General features: G+C 41.9%; 1 protein-coding gene across 1 annotated transcript in view; it reads right to left on the minus strand.

The window, feature by feature from the left end:
- Positions 1–24,875, minus strand: part of FBP2 (fructose-bisphosphatase 2) — a 50,889-nt gene extending 26,014 nt beyond the window's left edge. Inside the window, exons 1-3 of the mRNA XM_052644725.1 lie at positions 24,601–24,875; positions 19,401–19,563; positions 17,342–17,434 (exon numbers count right to left, since the gene is read on the minus strand). Coding sequence (XP_052500685.1) covers positions 17,342–17,434; positions 19,401–19,563; positions 24,601–24,770 — 426 coding nt within the window. The 5' untranslated portion in view covers positions 24,771–24,875. The remainder of the gene's footprint in view (positions 1–17,341; positions 17,435–19,400; positions 19,564–24,600) is intronic.
- Between the last annotated feature and the right edge of the window lie 982 nt (positions 24,876–25,857).

Here is a 25,857-nt window from a genome sequence, read left to right on the forward strand (position 1 = left end):
GGCTTCCCTCCAGCTATTGCCCCATCTCTGTCTTCATCTAGGTTCTGGAATGGAAAACATCTGTCTACACTGGTTATCTCCCTTCTCCTGTCCTCACTGCAGGCTGCCACTAAATTGGGCATACATTTTCCAGTCTTCCTCTTACTCTGCCTCTTGGCAGCAATGGATCCAGTGACTGCTATCTCATTCATGAGATGTGTCTCTCCTGAGCTTCTGCCCACTTCCCTCTTTTCTGAATTTCTTTCTAAGACTCTCCATGTGCCTCTCATTTGCTTTTGCCAACGCCCGTTCTTTTGACCTTTTAAATGTCAGTGCTCCTCCTGGTTCTTCCCCGCACTCAGAATATCCAGCCAGAACATCTAAAGAACTTTCTTCATTGCCACCTTGTGGAATGTGGTGACTCCAACTGGCCCACTCTGCTCCATAAATCTGTTTGGGACTACAGCATTCTGGTGAATATCCACATAGAAGTTATTGGGTGACCATCTTTCCTCCATCACTGGCTAGAGAACAAGAGAAAACTGGGAAGGTGAGATGAGAGACTTCAAGGGAAAAAACTCTCCTGGCCTGACCTTCTCTGGTCCAGTCCCTCTCTGAAGCTTTGGGGTCTCCTGACTCATCCCTGACATTTATAACAGAATCCTAACTAATAAAGCTCTTTTCTCTTTATATTCTACACACTTCTTGGCCATTTCACCTGCAGCCAAAATTCTAAGCCCCACACAGATGCTGTCTCCCAGACCTACCGCTCCATCTCCCCTGAGAGCCCAGCCTTGGAGCCACCTGCCCACCAGACATTCCTGCTCAGGTATTCCATAGACGCTTCAATCTTAACATGTCTGAGATCGACTTCTCTGCCCCTTCTCACCCACTCCCCCCCAAATTCCTGATCTTCTCCTACTGCTGCCCATCTTGACAAATGGTTCCTGGAGCAACTTGAGTGTCACCCTCCCCACCATCTCCTGACCATCCTCCTCGCCCTCATCTATAGCCTTTCAATCATTCAGTCCAGTCAGTCCTGCTAGCTGTCTCTGCAGGACCATGCCTTCCTCTCTATCCACCCCCACCACTACTTGGTCTGAACAAACCATCACCTTCTGCCTGGTCTCCTGACTTCATCCTCACCCTGCCCTCACCTATGGCCCTTCTCTTCTAGAAACATTTCACTGACTTCCCACTGCCTTGGCGTCCAATATTCCTAACTCCTTTTACCAGGTCTTCCAAGACCTGGCCCCTGCTGGCTGACCAGCCTTGTCAAACACCATCCTCTGCCCCTCTAAACCCAGGCCCTGTGCTACAGCAACACCAAGCTTATTTTCTCTTCTTGGACACTCCATCCTGCATGTGAACTCCGGGACTCTGCCTGTGCATTTGTTTCTAGTCAGAATGGCTCTCTTCTTTCTCCCATACCCTTTGCCTGAGGAACTCATAGTCAGCCTTCAAGTTTCAGGTAAAGCATCAGCTTCCCCATGGAAGCCTTCCCGGACTTCAACGTTTGGTCTTCTGGGTACTCAATGCTTTTCCTCTGACACTCCCAACATAACTCATTAGCATGATTGCTGTCTGGCTTCCTAAATAGACTGTTAGCTCCATGCTGGCAGTTTGACTGTCTTGTTTACATCTGCTTTCCTACCTCCTAGTGCAATCTGGCCCATGGTTGTTGCATTTAGGTCATACACACATGCTGCTGCTAAGTCGCTTCAGTCGTGTCTGACTCTTCACGACCCCATGGACTGCAGCCTACCAGGCTCCTCCACCATGGGATTTTCCAGGCAAGAGTACTGGAGTGGGGTGCCATTGCCTTCTCCATCATACACACATATACACACATATACATATGCAAATTTATTCACACTCATATATACTTTTTCACCAGTATTCTGAATAGTCTATTGTATGGACACCCCAAATTTAATCATTCTCTGTCACTTAAAGTTTAGGTTTTTCCTAAATTTAAAAAACATTTTTGGACTCCCTGGTGATCCAGTGGTTAAGAGTCTGCCTGCCAATCCTGGGGACACAGGTTGCACAGGGAGATTCCACATGCCAGCAGGCAAATAAAACCATACATCACAACTACTGAGCCCACATTTTAGAGCCGGCAAGCCACAGCTACTGAAGCCTGCGTACCCTAGACCCCGTGCGCTGCAACACGAGAAGCCACAACAACAAGAAGCCTGCACACTGCAACTAGAGAGCAGCTCCCTCTTGCAGCAACTAGACAAAGCCTTCACGCAACAATAAAGACCCAGCACAACCAAACATAAAATAAATTTTTTTAAAATTTCTTTTAAGTTTTTACTTAAAAATAATTATATATCCACAGGAAGTTGCACAGGTAATACAGAGAGATCTTGTGTACCTTTCACCCAATTTCCCCAAATAGTTACATTTTACATATTTTATGATAGTACAATACTAAAACCAGGACCTGACATTGGTATTAAGTGCATGTATAGCTCTACAGCATTTTAACATGAGTAGATTATGTACACACCACCACATAAAGATACAGCACTTAATTTGCATTTTCCTAATGACGTGATGTTGGATGTTTTTCATGTGCTTATTTGCCAAAAAACTTATCTTACCTGTTCTGTGACATGTCTCTTCATATTCCATGGTCTAAGTGAATCAGAACACAAAAAATGTTTGGCATTTTTACAGTTGAGTTTTGAAAGTTCTTTTATATTCTAGGTATGAGTCCTTTGTCAGGTATGTGGTTTACAAATATTCTCTATAGTTTTTATACTCATCCCCTTAACAGAGCTCTTTGCAGAGCAAAAGTTTTTAATTTTAATGAAATCCAACTATTATTTTTAAAAATTTTATGGATCATAATTTTGGAATTAGGTCTAAGAACTTAAACCCTAATTCCTAGAGATTTTTATCTTATGTTTTACTATAATTTTTTTAAAGTTTTACATTTAGGGAGTTCCCTGGTGGCTCAGTGGTTAGGATTCCAGGCTTTCACTGTAACAGCCCAGGTTCAATCTCTGGTCAGGAAACTAAGATTACACAAGTTGTGTGGTGGGGCAAAAAAAACAATTAAAGATAAAATTTTAGGACTTCCCTGGTGGTGTAAATGCAAATCTGCCTGTCAATGCAGAGGACACCAGTTTGATCCCTGTTCCAAAAAGATCCCACATGCCTCGGAAGAACTAAGGCCATGTGCCACAACCACTGGGCCCGTGTTCCACAGCTCAGTGCTGCAACTACTGAGCCCACTCGTCTAGACACCTACTCTCTGCACAACAAGAGAAGCCACTACTTCGTAAATAAATTTATTTGTACTCTTTTTTTTTTTATGTGTGTGTTAGTCACTCAGTCATGTCTGAATCATTGCGACCCCATGGGTGGTAGCCTGCCAGGCCTCTCTGTCCATGGGATTTCCCAGGCAAGAATACTGGAGTGGATAGCCATTTCCTTCTCCAGGGCAAATTCCTGACCCAGTGATTGAACCCAGGTCTCCTGAATTGCAGGCAGATTCTTTACCATCTGAGCCACCAGGGAAGCCCACTCTTTTTTTTTTTTTGGAGATTCCACATATAAGCAGAAATAGAGTTGCAGACATGAAAAATAAACTTATGGTTTGTTGTTAGTGGTGGTCAGTCACTAAGTAGTATCCCACTCTTTGAGACTCCATGGCCTGCAGCATGCCAGGCCCCTCCATCCTCCTCTATCTCCCTGATTTTGCTTATATTCATGTCCATTGAGTCTGTGATGCTTTCTAACCATCTCATCCCTTGCCACCCTCTTCTCCTTTTGCCTTCAATTTTTCTCAATCATCAGGGTCTTTTCTAATGAGTCTGCTCTTACTATCAGGTGGCCAAAGTATTGGAGCTTCAGCTTCAACATTAGTCCTCCCAATGAATATTCAGGGTTGATTTCCTTTAGAATTGACTGATTTGATCTCCTTGTAGTCCAAGGAACTCTCAAGAGTCTCTTTCAGCACCTCGATGCAAAAGCATCAATTATTCAGCACTCAACATCTTTAGGGTCCAACTCTCACATCCATACCTGACTACTGGAAAAATCATAGCCTTGACTATATGGACCTTTGTTGGCAAAGTGATGTCTGTGCTTTTTAATACACTGTTTAGGTTTGTCATAGCTTTCCTTCCAAGGAGCAAGTGTCTTTTAATTTCATGGCTGCAGTCACCATCTGCAGTGATTTTGGAGCCCAAGAAAATAAAATCTGCCACTGCTTCCACTTTTCCGCCTTCTACTTGCATGAAGTGATGGTATTGAATGTCAAGATCTTAGTTTTTTGAATGTTGATTTTCAAGCCAGCTTTTTCACTCTCTTCTTTCACCTTTATCAAGAGGCTCTCTACTTTCTCTTCACTTTCTTCAATGAATGATATCATCTGAATATCTGAGGTTGTTGCTGTTTCTCCTGGCAATCTTGATTCCAGCTTGTGATTCATCCAGCCTGGCATTTTGCATGATGTACTCTGCATATAAGTTAAATAAGCAGGGTGACAATATACAGCCTTGTCATACTCCTTTCCCAATTTGGAAACAGTCAGTTGTTCCACTTCCAGTTCTAACTGTTACTTTTTTTAACCCACATACAGGTTTCTCAGGAGACAGATAAGTTGGTCTGGTACTCCTATCTCTTAAAGAATTTCCCACAGTTTATTGTGATTCACACAGTCAAAAGCTTCAGCATAGTCAATGAAGCAGAAGTAACATTTTTCTGGTACTCCATTGCTTTCTCCATGATCCAAAAAGTGTTGGCAATTTCACCTCTAATTACTCTGCCTTTTCTAAATCCAACTTGTACATGTGGAAGTTCTTGGTTCACATACTGTTGAAGCCTAGCTTGAAGGATTTTGAGCATTATCTTGCTAGCATGTCAAATGAGTGTGATTGTATAGTAGTTTGAACATTTTTTGCCATTATCCTTCTTTGGAATTGGGATGAAAACTGACCAGCAGTCCTGTGGCAACTGCTGAGTCTTCCAAATTTGCTGATATATTGAGTGCCGTAGTTTAATAGCATCATCATTTAGGGTTTTAAATAGCTCAGCTGGAATTCTATCACCTCCACTAGGTTTGTTCATAGTAATGCTTCCTTAGGCCCACTTGACTTCACGCTCCAGGATGTCTGGCTCTAGGTGGGTGACCACACTACTGTGGTTATCTGAGTCATTAAGGCCTTTTTTATATAGTTCTATGTACTCTGGCCAACTCTTCTTAATCTCTTCTGCTTCTGTTAGCTCCTTATCTTTTCTGTGCTTTATCATGCCTATCCTTGCATGAAATGTTTTCTTAATATCTCCAGGTTTTTTTTTTAAGAAATTTCTAGTTTTTCCCATTCTATCATTTTCCTCCTTCTCTTTGTATTGTTCATTTAACAAGGCCTTTTTATCTCTCTTGCTTTCTATGAACTTTGAATTCAGTTGGGTATATCTTTCTCTTTCTCCCTTGCCTTTTGCTTCTCTCTTTTCCTCAGTTACAGCTGCCTCAGACAACCACTTCGCCTTGTTGCATTTTTTTTCCTTTGGGATGGTTTTGGTCACAGCCTCCTATACAGTGTTACAAATCTCCATCCATAGTTCTTCAGGCACTCTGTCTACCAGATCTAATACCTTTAATCTGTTGGTCACCTCCACTGTATAATCATATGGGATCAGATTTAGGTCATACCTGAATGGCAGATGGGTTCCAAATCAGAAAAGAGTGCATCAATGCTGTATATTGTCACCCTGCTTATTTAAATTATAGGCAGAGTACATCATGAGAAATGCTGGACTGGATGAAGCACAAGCTGGAATCAAGATTGCCAGGAGAAATATCAATAACCTCAGATATGCAGATGACACCACCCTTATGGCAGAAAGTAAGGAAGAACTAAAGAGTCTCTTGATGACAGTGAAAGAGGAGAGTGAACAAGTTGGCTTAAAGCTCAACATTCAGAAAACTAAGATCATGGCATCCAGTTCCATCATTTCATGGGAAATAGATGGGGAAACAGTGGAAACAGTGGCAGAGTTTATTGATTGGGGCTCCAAAATCACTGCAGATGGTGACTGCAGCCATGAAATTAAAAGATGCTTGCTCGTTGCAAGAAAAACTATGACCAAACTAGACAGCATATTAAAAAGCAGAGACATTATTTTGCCAAAAAATGTCCATCTAGTCAAAGCTATGGTTTTTCCAGTAGTCATGTATCGATGTGAGAGTTGGAATATAAAGTGAGCTGAGCACAGAAGAATTGATGTTTTTTAACTGTGGTGTTGTAGAAGACTCTTGAGAGTCCCTTGAACTGCAAGGAGATTCAACCAGTCCATCCTAAAGGAGATCAGTTCAGTTCAGTTCAGTTCAGCTGCTTGTCGTGTCTGACTCCCTGCAACCCCATGAAACACAGAACGCCAGGCCTCCGTGGCCATCTCCAACTCCCAGAGTTTACTCAGACTCATGTACATTAAGTCGGTGATGCCATCTAACCACCTTATCCTCTGTCGTCCTCTTCTCCTCCTGCCTTCCATCTTTCCCAACATCAGGGTGTTTTCCAACGAATCAGCTCTTCGCATCAGGTGGCCAAAATATTGGAGTTTCAGGTTGAACATCAGTCCTTCCAATGAACACCCACGACTGATTTCCTTTAGGAGGAATCTCCTTAGAGTCCAAGGGACTCTCAAGAGTCTTCTCCAAAAGCACAGTTCAAAAGTATCGATTCTTCAGCACTCAGCTTTCTTTATAGTCCAACTCTCACATCCATACATGAGTAATGGAAAAATCATAGCCTTGATTAGATGGACTTTCGTTGACAAAGTAATGTCTTTGCTTTTTAATATGCTGTCTAGGTTGGTCAAAACTTTCCTTCCAAAGAGCAAGCATCTTTTAATTTCATGGCTACATTCATCATCTGCAGTGATTTTGTAGCCCCCAAAAATGAAGTCTGACAGTGTTTCCACTGTTTCCCCATCTATTTCCCATGAAGTGATGGGACCGGATGCCATGATCTTCGTTTTCTGAATGTTGAGTTTTAGCCAACTTGTTCACTCTCCACTTTCACAGTCATCAAGAGGCTCTTTAGTTCTTCTTCACTTTCTGCCAGAAGGGTGGTGTCATCTGCATATCTCAGGTTATTGATATTTCTCCCGGCAATCTTGATTCCAGCTTGCGCTTCCTCCAGCCCAGCGTTTCTCATGATGTATTCTGCATATAAGTTAAGTAAGCAGGGTGACAATATACAGCCTTGACGTACTCCTTTTCCTATTTGGAACCAGTCTGTTGTTCCATGTCCAGTTCTAACTGGTGCTTCCTAACCTGCATACAGCTTTCTCAAGAGACAGGTCAGGTGGTCTGGTATTCCCATCTCTTTCAGAATTTTCCACAGTTCATTGTGACCCACACAATCAAAGGCTTTGGCATAGTCAATAAAGCAGAAATCGATGTTTTTCTGGAACTCTCTTGCTTTTTCTATGATCCAGCAGATTTTGACAATTTGATCTCTGGTTCCTCTGCCTTTTCTAAAACCAGCTGGAACATCTGGAAGTACATGCTTCATGTATTGCTGAAGCCTGGCTTGGAGAATTTTGAGCATTACTTTACTAGCATGTGAGATGAGTGCAATTGTGTGGTAGTTTGAGCATTCTTTGGCCTTGGCTTTCTTTGGGATTGGAATGAAAACTGACCTTTTCCAGTCCTGTGGCCACTGCTGAGTTTTCCAAATTTGCTGGCATATTGAGTGCAGCACTTTCACAGCATCATCTTTTAGGATGTGAAATAGCTCAACTGGAATTCCATCACCTCAACTAGCTTTGTTTGTGGTGATACTTCCTAAGGCCCACTTGACTTCATTTTTTTATCTCAGTTTTATTTATTCATTCATTTATTTTACTTTACAATATTGTATTGGTTTTGCCATACATCAACATGAATCCACCACAGGTGTACATGTGTTCCCCATCCTGAATCCCCCTCCCACCTCCATCCACATCTCATCCCTCTGGGTCATCCAGTGCACCAGCCCCGAGCACCCTGTATCATGCATTGAACCTGGACTGACGATTTGTTTCACATGTTATAATTTACATGTTTCAATGCCATTCTCCCATATCATCCCACCCTCGCCCTCTCCCACAAAGTCCAAAAGACTGTTCTATACATCTGTATCTCTTTTCCTGTCTCACATACAGTGTTATCGTTACCATCTTTCTAAATTCCATATATATGCATTAGTATACTGTATTGGTGTTTTTCTTTCTGGCTTACTTCACTATGTATAATAAGCTCCAGTTTCATCCACCTCATTAGAACTGATCCAAATGTATCCTTTTTAATGGCTGAGTAATACTTCATTGTGTATATGTACCACAGCTTTCTTATCCATTCATCTGCTGATGGACATTTAGGTTGCTTCCATGTCCTGGCTATTATAAACAGTGCTGCGATGAACATTGGGGTACACATGTCTCTTTCAATTCTGGTTTCCTCAGTGTGTATGCCCAGCAGTGCGATTGCTGGGTCATATGGCAGTTCTATTTCCAGTTTTTAAAGGAATCTCCACACTGTTCTTCATAGTGGCTGTACTAGTTTGCATTCCCCACAACAGTGAAAGAGGGTTCTCTTTTCTCCACACCCTCTCCAGCATTTATTGCTTGTAGACTTTTGGATACAAGTCATTCTGACTGGTGTGAAATGGTACCTCATTGTGGTTTTGATTTGCATTTCTGTGATAATGAGTGATGCTGAGCATCTTTTCATGTGTTTGTTAGCCATCTGTATGTCTTCTTTGGAGAAATGTCTGTTTAGTTCTTTGGCCCATTTTTTGATTGGGTTGTTTATATTTCTGGAATTGAGCCGCAAGAGTTGCTTGTATATTTTTGAGATTAACTCTTTGTCCATTGCTTCATTTGCTATTATTTTTTCCCATTCTGAAAGCTGTCTTTTCATCTTGCTTATAATTTCCTTTGTTGTGCAGAAGATTTTAATTTTAATTAGGTCACATTTGTTTATTTTTGCTTTTATTTCCAATATTCTAGGAAGTAGGTCATAGAGGATCCTTCTGTGATTTATATCGGAGAGTGTTTTGCCTATATTTTCCTCTAGGAGTTTTGTAGTTTCTGGTCTTAAGTTTAGATCTTTAATCCATTTTGAGTTTATTTTTGTGTATGGTGTTAGAAAGTGTTCTAGTTTTATTCTTTTATAAGTGGTTGACCAGTTTTCCCAGCACCACTTGTTAAAGAGATTGTCTTTTCTCCATTGTATATTCTTGCCTCCTTTGTCAAAGATAAGGTGTCTGTAGGTGATTGGATTTATCTATGGGCTTTCTATTTTGTTCCATTGATCTATATTTCTGTCTTCGTGCCAGTACCATACTGTCTTGATGACAGTGGCTTTGTAGTATAGTCTGAAGTCAAGCAGGTTGATTCCTCCAGTTTCATTCTTCTTTTTCAAGCTTGCTTTGGCTATTCGAGGTTTTTGTATTTCCATACAAATTGTGAACTTATTTGTTCTAGCTCTGCAAAAAATACCATTGGTAGCTTGATAGGGATTGCATTGAATCTATAGATTGCTTTGGTAGTACACTCATTTTCACTATATTGATTCCTCCGATCCATTAACACGGTATATTTCTCCAACTATTAGTGTCCTCTTTGATTTCTTTTACCAATGTTTTATAGTTTTCTATATATAGGTCTTTTGTTTCTTTAGGTAGATATGTATCTATGTATTTTATTCTTTTCATTGCAATGGTGAATGGAATTGTTTCCTTAATTTCTCTTTCTGTTTTCTCATTGTTAGTGTATAGGAATGCAAGGGATTTCTGCATGTTGATTTTATATCCTGCAACTTTCCTATATTCATTGATTAGCTCTAGTAATTTTCTGGTGGAGTCTTTAGGGTTTTCTATGTAGAGGATCACGTCATCTGCAAACAGTGAGAGTTTTACTTCTTCTTTTCCAATCTGGATTCCTTTTATTTCTTTTCCTTCTCTGATTGTTGTGGCCAAAACTTCCAAAACTATGTTGAATAGTAGTGGTGAGAGTGGGCACCCTTATCTTGTTCCTGACTTTAGGGGAATTGTTTCAATTTTTCACCATTAACGATAATGTTTCCTGTGGGTTTGTCATATATAGCTTTTATTATGTTGAGGAATGTTCCTTCTATTCCTGCTTTCTGGAGAGTTTTTATCATAAATGGATGTTGAATTTTGTCAAAGGCTTTCTCTGCATCTATTGAGATAATCATATGGTTTTTATCTTTCTATTTGTTAATGTGGTGTATTACATTGATTAATTTGCAGATATTGAAGAATCCTTGCATCCCTGGGATAAAGCCCACTTGGTCATGATGTATGATCTTTTTAATATGATGTTGGATTCTGTTTGCTAGAATTTTGTTAAGGATTTTTGCATCTATGTTCATCAGTGATATTGGCCTGATCAGTTTTCTTTTTTTGTGGCATCTTTGTCAAGTTTTGGTATTAGGGTGATGGTGGCCTCATAGAGTGAGTTTGGAAGTTTACCTTCCTCCACAATTTTCTGGAAGAGTTTGAGTAGGATAGGTGTTAGGTCTTCTATAAATTTTTGGTAGAATTCAGCTGTGAAGCTGTCTGGTCCTGGGCTTTTGTTTGTTGGAAGATTTCTGATTATAGTTTCAATTTCTGTACTTGTGATGGGTCTGTTAAGATTTTCTATTTCTTCCTGGTTCAGTTTTGGAAAGTTGTACTTTTCAAAGAATTTTTCCATTTCTTCCTGCCCATTTTATTTGCATATAGTTGCTGATAATAATCTCTTATGATCCTTTGTATTTCTGTGTTGTCTGTTGTGATCTCTCCATTTTCATTTCTAATTTTGTTGATTTGATTTTTCTCCCTTTGTTTCTTGATGAATCTGGCTAATGGTTTGTTAATTTTATTTGTCTTCTCAAAGAACCAGCTTTTGGCTTTGTTGATTTTTGCAATGGTCTCTTTTGTTTCTTTTGCATTTATTTCTGCCCCAATTTTTAAGATTTCTTTTCTTCTACTAACCCTGGAGTTCTTCATTTCTTCCTTTTCTAGTTGCTTTAGGTGTAGAGTTAGGTTATTTATTTGACTTTTTTCATGTTTCTTGAGGTAAGCCTGTGTTGCTATGAACCTTCCCCTTACCACTGCTTTTACAGTGTCCCATAGGTTTTGGGTTCTTGTGTTTTCATTGTCATTCATTTCTATGCATATTTCAATTGTTTTAAATTTCTTCTGTGATTTGTTGGTTATTCAGAAGCATGTTGTTCACCCTCAATATGTTGGAATTTTTAATAGTTTTTCTCCTGTAATTGACATCTAATCTTACTGTATTGTGGTCAGAAAAGATGCTTGGAATGATTTCAATTTTTTTTTTTTTTAATTTACCAAGCCTAGCTTTATGGCCCAGGATGTGATCTATCCTGGAGAAGGTTCCGTGTGCACTTGAGAAAAAGGTGAAATTCATTGTTTTGGGGTGAAATGTCCTATAGATATCAATTAGGTCTAACTGCTCTATTGTATCATTTAAAGTTTGTGTTTCCTTGTTAATTTCCTGTTTAGTTGATCTATCCATAGGTGTGAGTGGGATATTAAAGTCTCCCACTATTATTGTTAATTTCCCCTTTCATACTTGTTAGCATTTGTCTTCCATATTGCGGTGCTCCTATGTTGGGTGCATATATATTTATAATTGTTATATCTTCTTCTTGGGTTGATCCTTTGATCATTATCTAGTATCCTTCTTTGTCTCTTTTCACAGCCTTTATTTTAAAGTCTGTTTTATCTGATATGAGTATTGCTACTCCTGCTTTCTTTTGGTCTCTATTTGTGTGGAATATCTTTTTCCAGCCCTTCACTTTCAGTCTGTATGTGTCCCTTGTTTCAAGGTGGGTCTCTTGTAAACAACATATATAGGGGTGTTGTTTTTGTATCCATTCAGCCAGTCTTTGTCTTTTGGTTGGGGCATTCAACCCGTTTACATCTAAGGTAACTATTAATGAGTATGATCCCATTGCCATTTACTTTATTGTTTTGGGTTTGAGTTTATACACCCTTTCTGTGTTTCCTGTCTAAAGAAGATCCTTTAGCATTTGTTGGAGAGCTGGTTTGGTGGTGATGAATTCTCCCAGCTTTTGCTTGTCTGTAAAGCTTTTGATTACTCCTTCATATTTGAATGAGATCCTTGCTGGGTACAGTAATCTGGGCTGTAGGTTATTTTCCTTCATCACTTTAAATATGTCCTGCCATTCCCTCCTGGCCTGAAGAGTTTCTATTGAAAGATCAGCTGTTATCCTTATGGAAATCCCCTTGTGTGTTACTTGTTGTTTTTCCCTTGCTGCTTTTAATATTTGTTCTTTGTGTTTGATCTTTGTTAATTTGATTAATATGTGTCCTGGGGTGTTTCACCTTGGGTTTATCCTGTTTGGAATTCTCTGGGTTTCTTGAACTTGGATGATTATTTCCTTCCCCACTTATGGACGTTTTCAACTATTATCTCCTCAAGTATTATCTCATGGTCTTTCTGTCTTCTTCTTCTGGGACTCCTATGATTCCAATGTTGGGACATTTGACATTGTCCCAGAGGTCGCTGAGATTGTCCTCATTTCTTTTAATTCTTTTTTCTTTTTTCCCCTCTGTTTCATTTATTTCTACCATTCTATCTTCTACCTCATTTAGCCTATCTTCTGCCTCTGTTAATCTACTGTTGGTTCCCTCCAGAGTATTTTTTTATCTCATTTATTGCATTATTCATTATATATTGACTCTTTTTTATTTCTTCTAAGTCCTTGTTAAACCTTCCTTGCATCTTCTCAATCCTTGTCTCCAGGCTATTTATCTGTAACTCCAATTTGTTTTCAAGGTTTTGGATCATTTTCAGTATCATTATTCAGAATTCTTTATCAGGTAGATTCTTTATCTCTTCCTCTTTTGTTTGGTTTGGTGGGTTTTTATCCTGTTCCTTTACCCCACTTGACTTCATGTTCCAGGATGTCTGACTCTAGATGAGTGATCACACCATTATCTAGGTTGTGAAGATCTTTTTTGTATAGTTCTTCTGTGTATTCTTGCCACCTCTTCTTAATATCTTCTGCTTCTGTTAGGTCCATACCATTTCTGTCCGTTATTGAGCCCATCTTTGCATGAAATGTTCCCTTGGTATCTCTAATTTTCTTGAAGAGATCTCTAGTTTTTCTCATTCTACTGTTTTCCTCCATTTCTTTGCATTGATCACTGAGGAAGCCTTTCTTATCTCTCCTTGCTATTCTTTGGAAATCAGTCAGTCCTGAATATTCATTGGAAGGACTGATGCTGATGCTGAAGCTGAAATTCCAATACTTTGGCCACCTGATGTGAAGAACTGAGTAATTTGAAAAGACGCTGGGAAAGATGGAGGTGGGAGGAGAAGGGGATGACAGAGGATGAGATGGACATGAGTTTGAGTAAGCTCTGGGAGTTGGTGATAGACAGGGAGGCCTGGCGTGCTGCAGTCCCTGAGGTTGCAAACAGCTGGACTTGACTGAGTGACTGAACTGAACTGAACTGAACTGAACGGCCTAGGGGTTTCCGCTACTTTTTTCAATTTAAGCCTGAATTTTGCAATAAGGAGCTCATGGTCTGAGCTACAGTCATCTCCAGGTCTTGTCTTCACTGACTGTATAGAGCTTCTCCATCTTTGGCTGCAAAGAACATAATCTGATTTCAATATTGACCATCTGGTGATCATGTGTAGAGTCCTCTCTTATGCTGTTGTAAGAGGGTATTTGCTCTGACCATTGCTTTCTCTTGACAACACCCTGTTAGCCTTTGCCTTGTTTCATTTTGTACTCCAAGACCAAACCTGCCTGTTACTCCAGGCATTTCTTGACTTCCTACTTTTGCATTCCTTATTTTTACAATCCCCTATGATGTAAAGGACATCTTTTTTTTGGTGCTAGTTCTCAAATGTGTTGTAGATCTTCATAGAACTGGTCGACTTCAGCTTCTTCACCATCAGTGGTTGGGGCATAGACTTAGATTACTGTCATGCTGAATGGTTCACCTTGAAAACGAACTAACATCATTCTGCCATTTTTGAGGTTGCTCCAAAGTATTGCATTTCAGACACTTTTGTTGACTATGAGGGCTACTCCATTTCTTCTAATGGATTCTTACTCACAGTAGTAAATATAATGATTACCTGAATTAAATTCACCCATTCCCATCCATTTTAGTTCACTAATTCCTAACATGTAATGTTCACTAACATCTACTAAGAAGCGGATGTTCAGTCTTGCCATCTCCTCCTTGATCAGCGACTTCATTCTTTCTGAACCTGTTAGTAATTGCCCTTCATTCTTCCCCAGTATCATATTAGACATCTTCCAACCTGGGGCGGGGGGAGGCTCATCTTTTAGTGTCATATGTTTTTATCTTTTTGTGCTGTTCACAGAGTTCTCCTGGCAAAAATACTGGAGAGTGTTGCCATTGCCTCCTCCAGTGGACCACATTTTGTCACAACTCTTCACTATGACTCATCTGTCCTGAGTGGCCCTGCACAGTATGGCTCATAACTTCACAGAGTTATGCAAGCCCATTCGCCATGACAAGGCTGGTACCAGTGACAAGAGCATTCACTTCAATTTAATCTGATAAAAATAAGATAGTGCTGTTTTTTCAACTTGGTCAACTTGATGGGTGGAAAAAGAAAGATACTTGCTTAAGTTTCCATTTTGTATAATTAATAAAGTAAAATTTTATATATTAATTGACCATTTTATTCCTTATTTTGTAAGTTGCCTGTTTCACGTCATTGGTTACTTTTCTATCTAGATAGTCATCTTCTTATTGTTGATTTTGGGCTTCCCAGGTGGCGCTAGTGGTAAAGAACCTGCCTGCCAATGCTGGAGACATAAGAGACTTGGGTTCAATCCCTGGGTCAAGAAGATCCCTGAAGGAGGGCTTAGCAACCTCCAATATTCTTGCCTGGAGAATCCCACGGACAGAGGAGCCTGGTGGGCTACAGTCCATAGGGTAGCACAGTCGGACATGACTGAAGCAACTTAGCATGCAGGCAATGTTGATTTATTTTTTACATATGAAACATATAAATGCCTTATAGGTTGCAAACATTTTCCTCAATTGTCATCTGCCTGTTGATTTTATTTACAGTGTCTTTTCTTTTGCAGTTTTTTTGGTAATTAGAGCTCTGAAGAGACCTGCTCTCTCACTAGAGCATTAAGCAATATTGTCCCCCTGCTTTAGCAATACAATCAGAGAAAATCTGTGGTTATTTGGACTAGTCTTCAGAGCCTGTGTTTTACTTAAATTTTAAGACAAAATCTCTGTGTTCAAAAATCACCAAAATCCATATGTGAATAGCCCATATTATATATAATAATATTCTTCTCTTTTTCATTTCAGACTTCATTTTTTTAGGACAGGTTCAGAATCACAGAAAAATTGTGGGAAAGAAATAGAGATTTCCAACATATCTGCTGTCTGCACACATGCACAGCTTCCTTCATTATTCCTTTTCATTTTTAAATCAGTTGGTCTTAAGACGTTATTAAGACCATCATAAAAAAGGAAAAGGCAAAAACCGTTTGCAGATTATACCTAGAATAAGGGATGAATATCCAGAATATATAAAGAATTCACACAACTTAATGGCAAAAAATACAAACAATCTGACCAAATAGACATTTTTCCAAAGAAGACATACAAAGGGCCAACAGGTACATGAAAAGGTGTCCAACACCACTAACCATCAGGGAAAGGCAGATCAAAACCACAATGAGAGATCACCTCACACACAGAAGGACTAAATAAAAAAGATGAGAGAAGACACATGTTGGTGAGGATGTGGAGAAAACGGAACCCTTGTGAACTGCCCGTGGGAATGTAAACTGGTACAACCACTATGGAAACCAGTGTGGTGGTTCTTCAGAAAATTAAAAATAGAACTATATATAATTTCCAGGAATTATACTTTTGGGTACATACATGAAGGAAATAAAACCACTATTTCAAATATACATACATACATATATAAAATTCAACCATGAAAAAGAAGGAAATCCTGCAATTTGTGATGATATGAATGAATTTTGACAGTGTTATGCTAAATGAAATAAGTCAGAGAAAGATAAGTACTGTATGATCTCATTTACATGTGGACTCAAAAAAAAAAAAAAAAACCAACTCATAGAACAGATTGGTGGTTGCCAGAATCAGGGGATGGAGATAGGTGAAGTGAGTGAAGGTGGTCAAAGGTACAAACATCCAGTTATAAAACAAATAAGTCCTTGGGATGTAATAGACGGCATGGTGACTACAGTTAACAATACCACACTGTGTATTTGAAAGCTGCTATGGGGTTTCAAAGCAATACGGGAGACCCAAGTTCGATCCCTGGGTTGGGAAGATCTCCTGGAGAAGGAAATGGCAACCCACTCCAGTATTCCTACCTGGAGAATCCCAGGGACGGAGGAGCCTGGTAGGCTACAGTCCGTGGGGTCACAAAGAGTCAGACACAACTGAGCAACTTCACTTCACTTCTTCACTTCACTTCATGGGGTTTCCCTGGTGACTCAGGTGATAAAGAATCTGCCTGCAATGTGGTTCAATTCCTGGGTTTGGAAGATCTCCTGGAGAAGGAGATAGCAACCCTCTCCAGTATTCTTGCCTGGAGAACTCCATGGACAGAGGAGCCTGGTGGGCTATGGTCTATGGGGTGGCAAAGAGTCAGACATGACTAAGCAACTAACGTCAGAGTAGATCTTAAAAGTTCTCATCACAAGAACAAAAAACTGTAACTATTGAGAGGATGGATAGTAACTATTTCATTGAATTTTGCAAACAACTTCAGTGAGCCTGGAAGCAAGCTCTTCTCAACAGGAGACCAAGCCAGCTAACACCCAGATTTTGACCTTATCAGATAGAGCTCAGCCATGGTGTCAGACTTCTGACCCAAGAAGTGGGACACAATAAATGGGTGTTGTTTTAAACTTCTAAATGCATGTGAATTCTTACAGCAGCAACAGAAAATGAATGCAATAAGATTTGAGACACATAAGGAAGGAACACAGGCGCCTTCAGATGTCGCTTGGAACCTAACTCCATGTCTGACATTTGTATCACATCCAGATTTTCAAAACAAGGTCCCATGTATCCTCTCACCCTACCTTCCCATGAACACTGAGAAGAAGGCTGAGGGAAAATACCAACTCGGGTCTTCAATGAGGATCCTGAAGCAGAGGGAGGTTCATAGCTTGCCTGTCGTGGTATGTCTGGTTAGTGGGAAGACAAAGGTTAGAACTCCAGACTCGTGGCTCTGAGCCCAGGAACCTTCCTGAAACCATCAGAGGAAGGAGGTGTTAAAGAGCAGACTGTTTGCTTACCTTTCTGTAGATGGCAAATATGGTTCCAATGGAAGCCAGGCAGTCGATGTTGGAAGATCCATCCAGCGGGTCAAAGCAGACCACGTATTTCCCCTACGTGCACAGAAGACAGAACACCTGATCGACGCAGGTCAATATACTGCGTAAGTCAACACTCTGTCCCAGTCAACACACTCTGTGTAAGTGGCTGAGTCTGGCAGGTAACACCCCATCAGAAGCGACTTAGAGCAAAGGGATATCCTTATCAAAAATTACAATTACTTAAGGAATGAAGAGCATATCCACATATATTAATTGTGCAGTTCAGAACTCACTTGCCCATAAATAGATTACCTGATGCCCACACGGGGTGAAGGAGGTCCCACCTATCCCCAAATATCTTTGCTCCCACCTACTCTGGCTTCATCCTCCCCTCCTACCTGGGACCACTGGGAACTTGGAATTGCTGAAGGTGTGAGAGGAACTGGTCTGAACTGGGCACCATGCTGGAAGGAGTTGGAGAAGCTAAAGATAAACTTGGGCAAGTTCTACCTAAGTCCATAGTAACGTTGTTATTGAATTATTGATACATCGCGCTTCTCCCCAGACAGGCTTTCTTCATTTGGGCATGTTTTTATCAAAAGAAAACTTCAGAATAAGGTCCCAGGGCCTCTGGGCCTCTCTTATTAAGATAGCAGCTGTATGTAAGTACATCAAGAGAATAAAAGTATTCCTTTGGGTTTTGCCGCATCTGCCTTTCCTTTCTGACTTGAAGATCAGAAGACCAGGTGGGGTCCTGAGATATCAAGCCCCTCATGTCCACCCACGCTGCTGTCACAGACAAGTCAGTGGAAAGAAATCACCAGATACATTTTACTGACCTCCTAGGTACAAGGTTCTATGAGAGCCTTAATGATGGGGACTGGGGTCTCCTGGCTCATTAAATACTGCTAGTACAACATCAAGTAAAATGGGAGTCATTTCTCCCACTGCTTAGCTACTTTTCCCCTGACTTTCCAATGAGTAGTGCCCTAGATTAATTTGGCTTTCCTTTCTTTCCTTCCTTCTTTCTCAATAGGAGATGGGAGTAGGGGAGTGGAATCCATAAACTTGGAAATCTCTCATTCTCCCTGTAGATAATCCAAATCAGCTCATTCATTCATGCATGCATGCATTCAGCAGTTATTTGTTCAACATCAAGCACACACTGGAGAATGTTCAGGAGCTGATGTGACAGTTGAGTTGAGAATAATAGGTGTGACTTAGCCTGAATTACGTGAGACAACAAGTACAAAGGACTTTTGCACAATCCCCAGTATACAGTAAGTGTTTAATAAATTTGGCTTTACTTTTTCCATCCTTTCAGCTAATCATAAAGTAATGGCACCTTGTCCCCAAGATCCAGTGTATAAAACAAGAGCCAACAGTGCTGGCATTTATGTGGTATTACTGTATCACAACTGAACATGGGTTGAATTTTTGGCCACGAATTTTTTAAAAAATGAACTGTGGAACCTTACTGAATATAGACCCTCCCCAGGCATGCCATGAGCTAAACAAGTTTACCATTGTATTAAGGCAAGAGCAACAATCTTTACAATTTCGTTTCTGTTTTAGTCTAACAGGTTGTCAGGCATGAGGAAATCTCTGCTATAACCAAACCCCCTTGGGGAAGGGGTGAGGATTGTGGGGATGAGAAGAGTAAAAGACCAAAAATATCTTTCTTCCCAGAAACTCTACTTTTTATTGGACCTGATTTTCAAGCTTCAAAACATTGGGACTTGTTACGAGTACATTAGGTGAAAACCCAAGATGAACCCTGTCCACGGATAAGTGTCGGTAAAGCACTCTGATTTATTTCCTGAATGAATCACTTCCTTATTATGGAGTCTCTTTGACTAAACAGCATAAAACTTCAAAGTAAAGAAATATGCAAACCATGGTTTCTGGAAAACAAAAATTAAGCAATAGAGGAAAATCCCAGAAACTAAAATAAAGCAAGGCAATCAAAGATTCTTCCCAGTTCAGTTGCGACCTCCACTGGTGAATAGAAGAACCTCAGCCCGGCTGCCACACGTACCCTCTTCTCCTTGGAGGTGATAATGGCTTCTTTATTCTCTTCCGACACCAGGACGCAGGTGCTGTAGGAAGACTGGAGCATGTTGATCACCAGGGCGTTGGATAACACATCCAGCTTCTTCACCTCATCCCCCGTCACGTTCACGCTTCCCGCGATTCCGTACCTAAGACGGCAAAAAGCTGGAGGAAATCAGGAAGGGAGCCCAGACTCCAGGGAAGATGCCAGGACGCCAAGACACCTCCCCTGCATCCCTTTTCCCTTCAGGGCTCCAGGGTCTCCAGAGTATAAATACGACCGAGTGCGTCCTGTCTCACAGCGCTGGTTCTTACCCTGGCTTGGGGCCACTGTTGCAAGTTCCTAGTCATCCCAGTAACACTACAGAATTCAGTCTTACTAATGTACAACTCTGCCCCACCTCCACCTCCTTTGGGGCCCTGAAAGACGGAGGGGGAGTTCATAAAGTCAGACACATCGCCATAATTAAAAACTTTAAAAAGTAAAGGACTGTGGATTTCCAGCCTTGGAATTTCTAGTATTTGTTGATTATCCTCAAATAGTGGCCTGTTGGGCTGAATTAAAAACTGTTCTGCTGTAGCCTGGCATTACTTGAATAAAGAAGGAAATTAGAGATAAAATTTAATTTGGTTCTTTATTACCATTACCAAGCAATATAAGAAAGAATACCAGTGTAAAAATTGTATTTGGGTGCTTTGGGTTATAGAGGATTGTGATCTAGTCTCCGGCTCCCGTCCTCGTGGGTAGGAACCTTCTAAAAAGCCAGTCAGATCACCCCCATCTCTCCCAGAGTCCCCAGGTCCCCCATACTTGGCTGCAGACCCCATCAAGGAAGCCCTGGCCCCACACTTGGCCTCGCCGCTTAGCCTTTCACCTTCAGCCTCTGGAACCCTGTGTGGGCACACACCTGCCTTCCATGGACTCCTGGTTCACTGTCCCCTGGCTTCATGCTCATCTCTCCATGAGCCACATGGCTATCACTCCCCTCCAGACTTCCACATTGCAACAGCCACAAAGGTCCTGAGGCCACCAGCACCCCGCAAGCTGCTTCCCTCCTTCCCACCTTCAGTCATGGGGTGTCCCCCCACCCCATGGGAGTGCTTTCTGCCCACCAACAGCTTAGCCCTCCTAACATCTTCCAGAAGCTTCCCTGGTCCCACCACATACCAGACACAGCTCTGTCAGCCCTTCCACAGCAACTCACAGTCTGTTCATGGGAATGTCCTCCCTGCTGGACTGTCTGCTCACTGAAGGCAAGAGCTGTGCCTCACTGTGCCTGTTTCCACAGTGCTCAGAGGCTCAGTATACCTTCACTGAATTACAAAGAATGGCTGGCAAGAAAGTAATTCCTTCCTCTTCTTTTTGTTAACACCATTTATTTATTGAAGGATTCTTCAAGTGTTTTTGACAAGTAGCCAGGGTTGAGAGTCACTGATTTACCCTAAACCGGGAGACAACTCATTTCCCATCCCTTCCCCTGACTGACAACATCTCCCCTCTCCCCAACAGGTGTCCCCCATCACTTGATGTCTCACGTGATGAGATCTGCCTTGGAAAATGATGCTGGTAGACTGACCTCAAAGACTGTACCTTCTACTTCAAAATAAAAGCAAACAAGCACACAACAATGACAAAACTAGATTGTTCTGCATCAGTGTTTACAGAGTTTACAAACCCTGTGAACTCAGTTTTCTTGTTTAATGCAGGGGTGCCGAGGGCCTGTGGGTGGTGGGAAAGAGAAACAGGCTCTCTGTTCAGTGTTTTGCAAACACCTCTCCCCAACACCACACTAACCCTGCCCTTACCCTACCTCTCAGGCCACCCTGTGCACCCTCCTTACAGGAACTGGGCATGTTGCTCTGTCTCCCTCCCTCCCCACAATCCCTCCATCAACACCTCTCCTTTCAGAAAGAATGGAAGCTCATTTACAAGAGATCTAATTGCCTGACAACTGCTCCAAGTTAGATCATGGACAGGAAAATGCTTTATAACCCATAGACAGTATCTTCTTACAGCTTTTACTAACATTAAGACTTTACTGACAAATTTTAAATGAATTTTTCTGCATTTTGACATTAGGAAGCTGTGGAGAGGATTCTGGGGACAGCATTCCCAGAATGCTAGTGTTCCCTTCTTCCTACAGCAGGAAGCAGAGAAAAAAGAAAAATATGAGACTCTGATCAATTTTGCATTTATGGAGCATGTGCCTAGAAATATCTTCCCCAAAAGAGGAAGCCCCCTAAATGAGAAAGAGACAGAAATATCTGAACTAGCAGAACACACGGTCTCTGTCAAACTGAAGAATCCTGCCTCTGCCCTCTGATGAAGTGTGAAATTCTGACATTTTGTTTCCACAGGCTGCGCCTGCCACCTAGTGGTCAGTTTGCAACATCGACCTGTTAGCCCGCAAATTTCCCCAGGTTTGGACCTGATTTTGAGCAATCTCTGGGAGTTGGTGATGGACAGGGAAGTCTGGTGTGCTGCAGTCCATGGGGTCGCAAAGAGCCGGATATGACTGAGCGACTGAACTGAACTGGACGTGGAACCCAACGACCTCAGATATGCAGGTGATAGCACTCTAATGGCAGAAAGGGAAACGGAACTAAAGAGCCTCTTGGTGAGGATGAAAGGGGAGAATGAAAAAGCTGGCTTGAAGCTCAACATTCAAAAAACTGAGATCATGGCATCCTGTCCCATCACTTCATGGCAAATAGTTGAGGAAAAAAGTGGAAACCGTGGCAGATTTTATTTTCCAGAATCACTGCGGACAGTGACTGCAGCCACAGAATCAAAAGACACGCTCCTTGGAAGAAAAGCCATGACAAATCTAGACAGCATATTCAAAAGCAGAGACATCACTTTGCCAACCAAGGTCCATACATTCAAAGCTATGGTTTTTCCAGTAGCCATGTATGGATGTGAGAGTTGGACTATAAAGAAAGCTGAGTGCTGAAGAATTGATGCTTGTGAACTGTGGTGTTGGAGAAGACTCTTGAGAGTCCCTTGGACAGAAAGGAGATCAAACCAGTCAATTCTTAAGGAAATCAACACTGAATATTCATTGGAAGGGCCAATGCTGAAGCTGAAGCCTCAATACTTTGGCCATCTGATGTGAAAAGCCAACTTATTGGAAAAGACCCTGATGCTGGGAAAGATTGAGGGTAGGGGGAGAAGGGGATGACAGAGGATAAGATGGTCAGATGGCATCATCAGCTCAAGGGACAAGACTTTGCGCAAACTCCAGGAGATGCTGAAGGACAGGGAAGCCTCTCATGCTGCAGTCCAGGGAGTCTAAGAGTTGGACACGACAGCGACTGAAGAACGAATAATGAACACTTACTGAGCATTTATTATGGGGCTGGCAATGTCAAAATCATCATCACATGGGCTTGCTAAGCCTTACAACAGCCCCACAATTTAGTTAGAGGCTATTAGTATCCAAGTCATTTTACATTTTTACAGTCCCTAGCGAGAGTGGGTCATTGACTATAATCAGACGGCATGAAAAACCAAGTCAGAGGAACACCTGAATCATCCAGTCCCTAAGTCCACTTCCTCTGGACACTGCATGACCATGAAGTCAGAGTTCTGCAGCAATTAGCCACAAACTCTGCCCTGCCCAGCCCCCTGCACAGGGGAGCCCATTCAGGTGAGTAACACTCAGCAGCCAGCCCGGGGAACTGCTCTACCCACAGCCCCGCTCACCATCAGGCAGGAGCAGAACAGGGGCAAGTGGCTGTGGCTCGCATTCACGAAGGTCCTTAAAGGTGGAGTTGGCCATTAGTGCCAAGTGAGGTGCTTAGACAGTTAAAGCAATACACAGAGAGAAGGGAAGCCAGTAACAATCTCCTCTGACTTGGAGCTCATCACTGGATTACTGGGTCACGAAACCTTACACTAATAAAAATAAATTCTGTGATTATCACATTGTTTTGGGTGTTAAAAGTGCTAAGTTGTTAAGAATAAACATTTTTTACTTTTTTTTTTTTTTTTGGTCCCTTGGCTGTCAGGATCTTAGTTCCCTGACCAGGGATCAAACCCATGCACCCTGCAATGGAACCACAGAGTCTTAATCACTGAGCCATCAGGGAATGCCCAAGAATAAATATTTTAAATTATTGGATTTGGTTATTTCTTCATTTTGGAATAATAATAATAATGAATGATGGGGTCTCTTCATCTGAGAGGACCTCCATTGGAATTGCTACCAGGAAAGTGGAAACCCAAAGACTGATCCTTTTCACCACAGACTGGAACCGGACCCTTGGCTGTGAGGATCAGCAGCACAGCCTGAACTTGGCCTCCTGGGCTTGGGTGAAGCACCAAGAGAGCAAAGTGGAAGAAGGCCCTTCATTCCCCACTCCTAGGCCAGTGCCTCCCAGCGTCCTACATACCAAGTGGACAGAAGCTTGAGTCACAGGGAAGAAATAACAACTGGTTTTAAAAGCAAAACACTTCTTTCAACAATGAACAGGAAATGGACGACGGGCTTTAAGATTTGGTAAATGAGAGAAAAAAAGATTCGGTAAATGATTTCTAGCTCCTGACAACTAGGGGCAAAGGTCGTGACAATAAAACCACTCCTATCTGCCCAGGGCGTCAGGAGTCATCTCAAGTCCCCCGCCAGTCGCTTTGTGCCAGTGAGAATGCAAATAAGAGTCACTGTGTCAGAGGTGGGCTTCTTTGTTGGCTCAGAGGGTGAAGAACCTGCCTGCAGTGCAGCACACCCAGGTTCAATCCCTGGGCCAGGAAGATCCCCTGGTGCAGAAAATGGCAACCCACTCCAGTATTCTTGCCTAGAAAATTCTGTCGACAGAGGAGACTGGTGGGCTACAGTCCATGGAGTTGCAAAGAGTCGGACACAACCAAGCAACTAACAGATTTCAGATTTAACTCAGGATATGTTTTCATGGAACAAGCCCCTGAGCTTGTCATTAGAATACACAGCGACTAGAAAAATGATGTTTTTTTCCTCCATAGCATGTCTCCAAGAATTTTGTGCCTTTCCTGAGACAAGTCAAAAGCCTCCTTATCAAAGCACACCTGGCAGAAACTTGCAAGGCCATTTCCCTGCAGGGTTGTGTGCTGGTTAATACTTTTGACCCAGTTTCCGGCCCAGACTCCTGCAGCTCTGCCCACCCCCACCAGACCGGGGTCGCAACGTGTCGTCGGGGATCTCACTCACAGATTGGCCAGGCCCGCCTTACGCACAGCTGAGGAGATGGCTTTGATGGCCGTCAGCATGGAGTTGAGCAGCTGCGTGAGCTCCCCGGTGCCTTTGGCCTGACGTCCCTTTTCCATAACATAGCGGGTCAGGGTGAGCATGTCCGTTTCGAAGGGGCTTCTGTCCCCCATGGCGGCAGGTTATTTTTCAGATTCTTTTCTCACTGCAGAAGAAAGCCTTATCTCTAAGGGCTGATCAGTGGCTCCGCAGTATCAGAGCTAATTAGAAATCTGTACCTTGGTGCCAGGACCTTTAAGGGAAAGTGCCTCAGACCACGTGGTTGAGATAACTGGGCGAGCCCTCAAGGAAACCTCTCTGGCTGGCTGACCTGAAGGCTGCCAAGGCACCAGAAGTCAGCTGTAAATAGAACCTGGAACACAGACCTGCTTTTTCTTGATGAACTTTTTTACTTTAAAGACCCTAAGAAGCAATCATTTGGTAACAGGTAGAGACAAGAAATCCAGCCACTAGAAAAATGATTCATAAAACTCTTATTCAAAGACTCAAAAGTATTCTTCACATGTACTTCCTGCAGGGTTTCATTCCTTCATGGGGCAGGAGTCAGACTGGCAGATAACTTATCTGGGGTATAGGTCACATAACAAAATATTGGCAACCCGCTTAGCCAGGCTTCTTTCATATGTTTGAAAAGGATGCTTTTTAATTCCAAAAAGGTCTATATGACTGAATGGATATTTATAGCTGATATTCAAATCTGGAAGAAAAAAAAATTCCCAGCACAGTGCCTAACACCAGAGTTACTTTATTAATTTTTTAGTTTTTCAGTTTCTCTACATTTGTATTTTCAAAACAAAATTCATACTTGCTTATTGAAAAGGAAACACTATGGAAATGGCCCATCCTCTAAACCACCCCATAGAAATAGCTGCGTTAGAGCTGGTGGGGTCTGTATTGGTAATGGGCTTCCTTGTGGCTCAGACAGTAAAAAAATCTGCCTGCAATGCAGGAGACCTGGTTTCAACCCTGGACTGGGAAGATCCCCTGGAGGAGGGCATGGTAACCCACTCCAGTATTCTGGCCTGGAGAATCCCCATGGACAGAGGAGCCTGGGCAGCTACAGCCCATGGGGTCGCAAAGAGTCAGACATGACTGAGCAACTACGCACGCACAGTATTAGTAATACGCACCTCAGGCAGGGGTGTGGGTGGGGCCTGCACAGGGTGGTCCAAGCACTTTCTCCAGGAGCAGAGAAACCTG

The sequence above is a fragment of the Budorcas taxicolor genome, chromosome 8, assembly GCF_023091745.1.
Source record: "Budorcas taxicolor isolate Tak-1 chromosome 8, Takin1.1, whole genome shotgun sequence".
NCBI lineage: Eukaryota > Metazoa > Chordata > Mammalia > Artiodactyla > Bovidae > Budorcas > Budorcas taxicolor.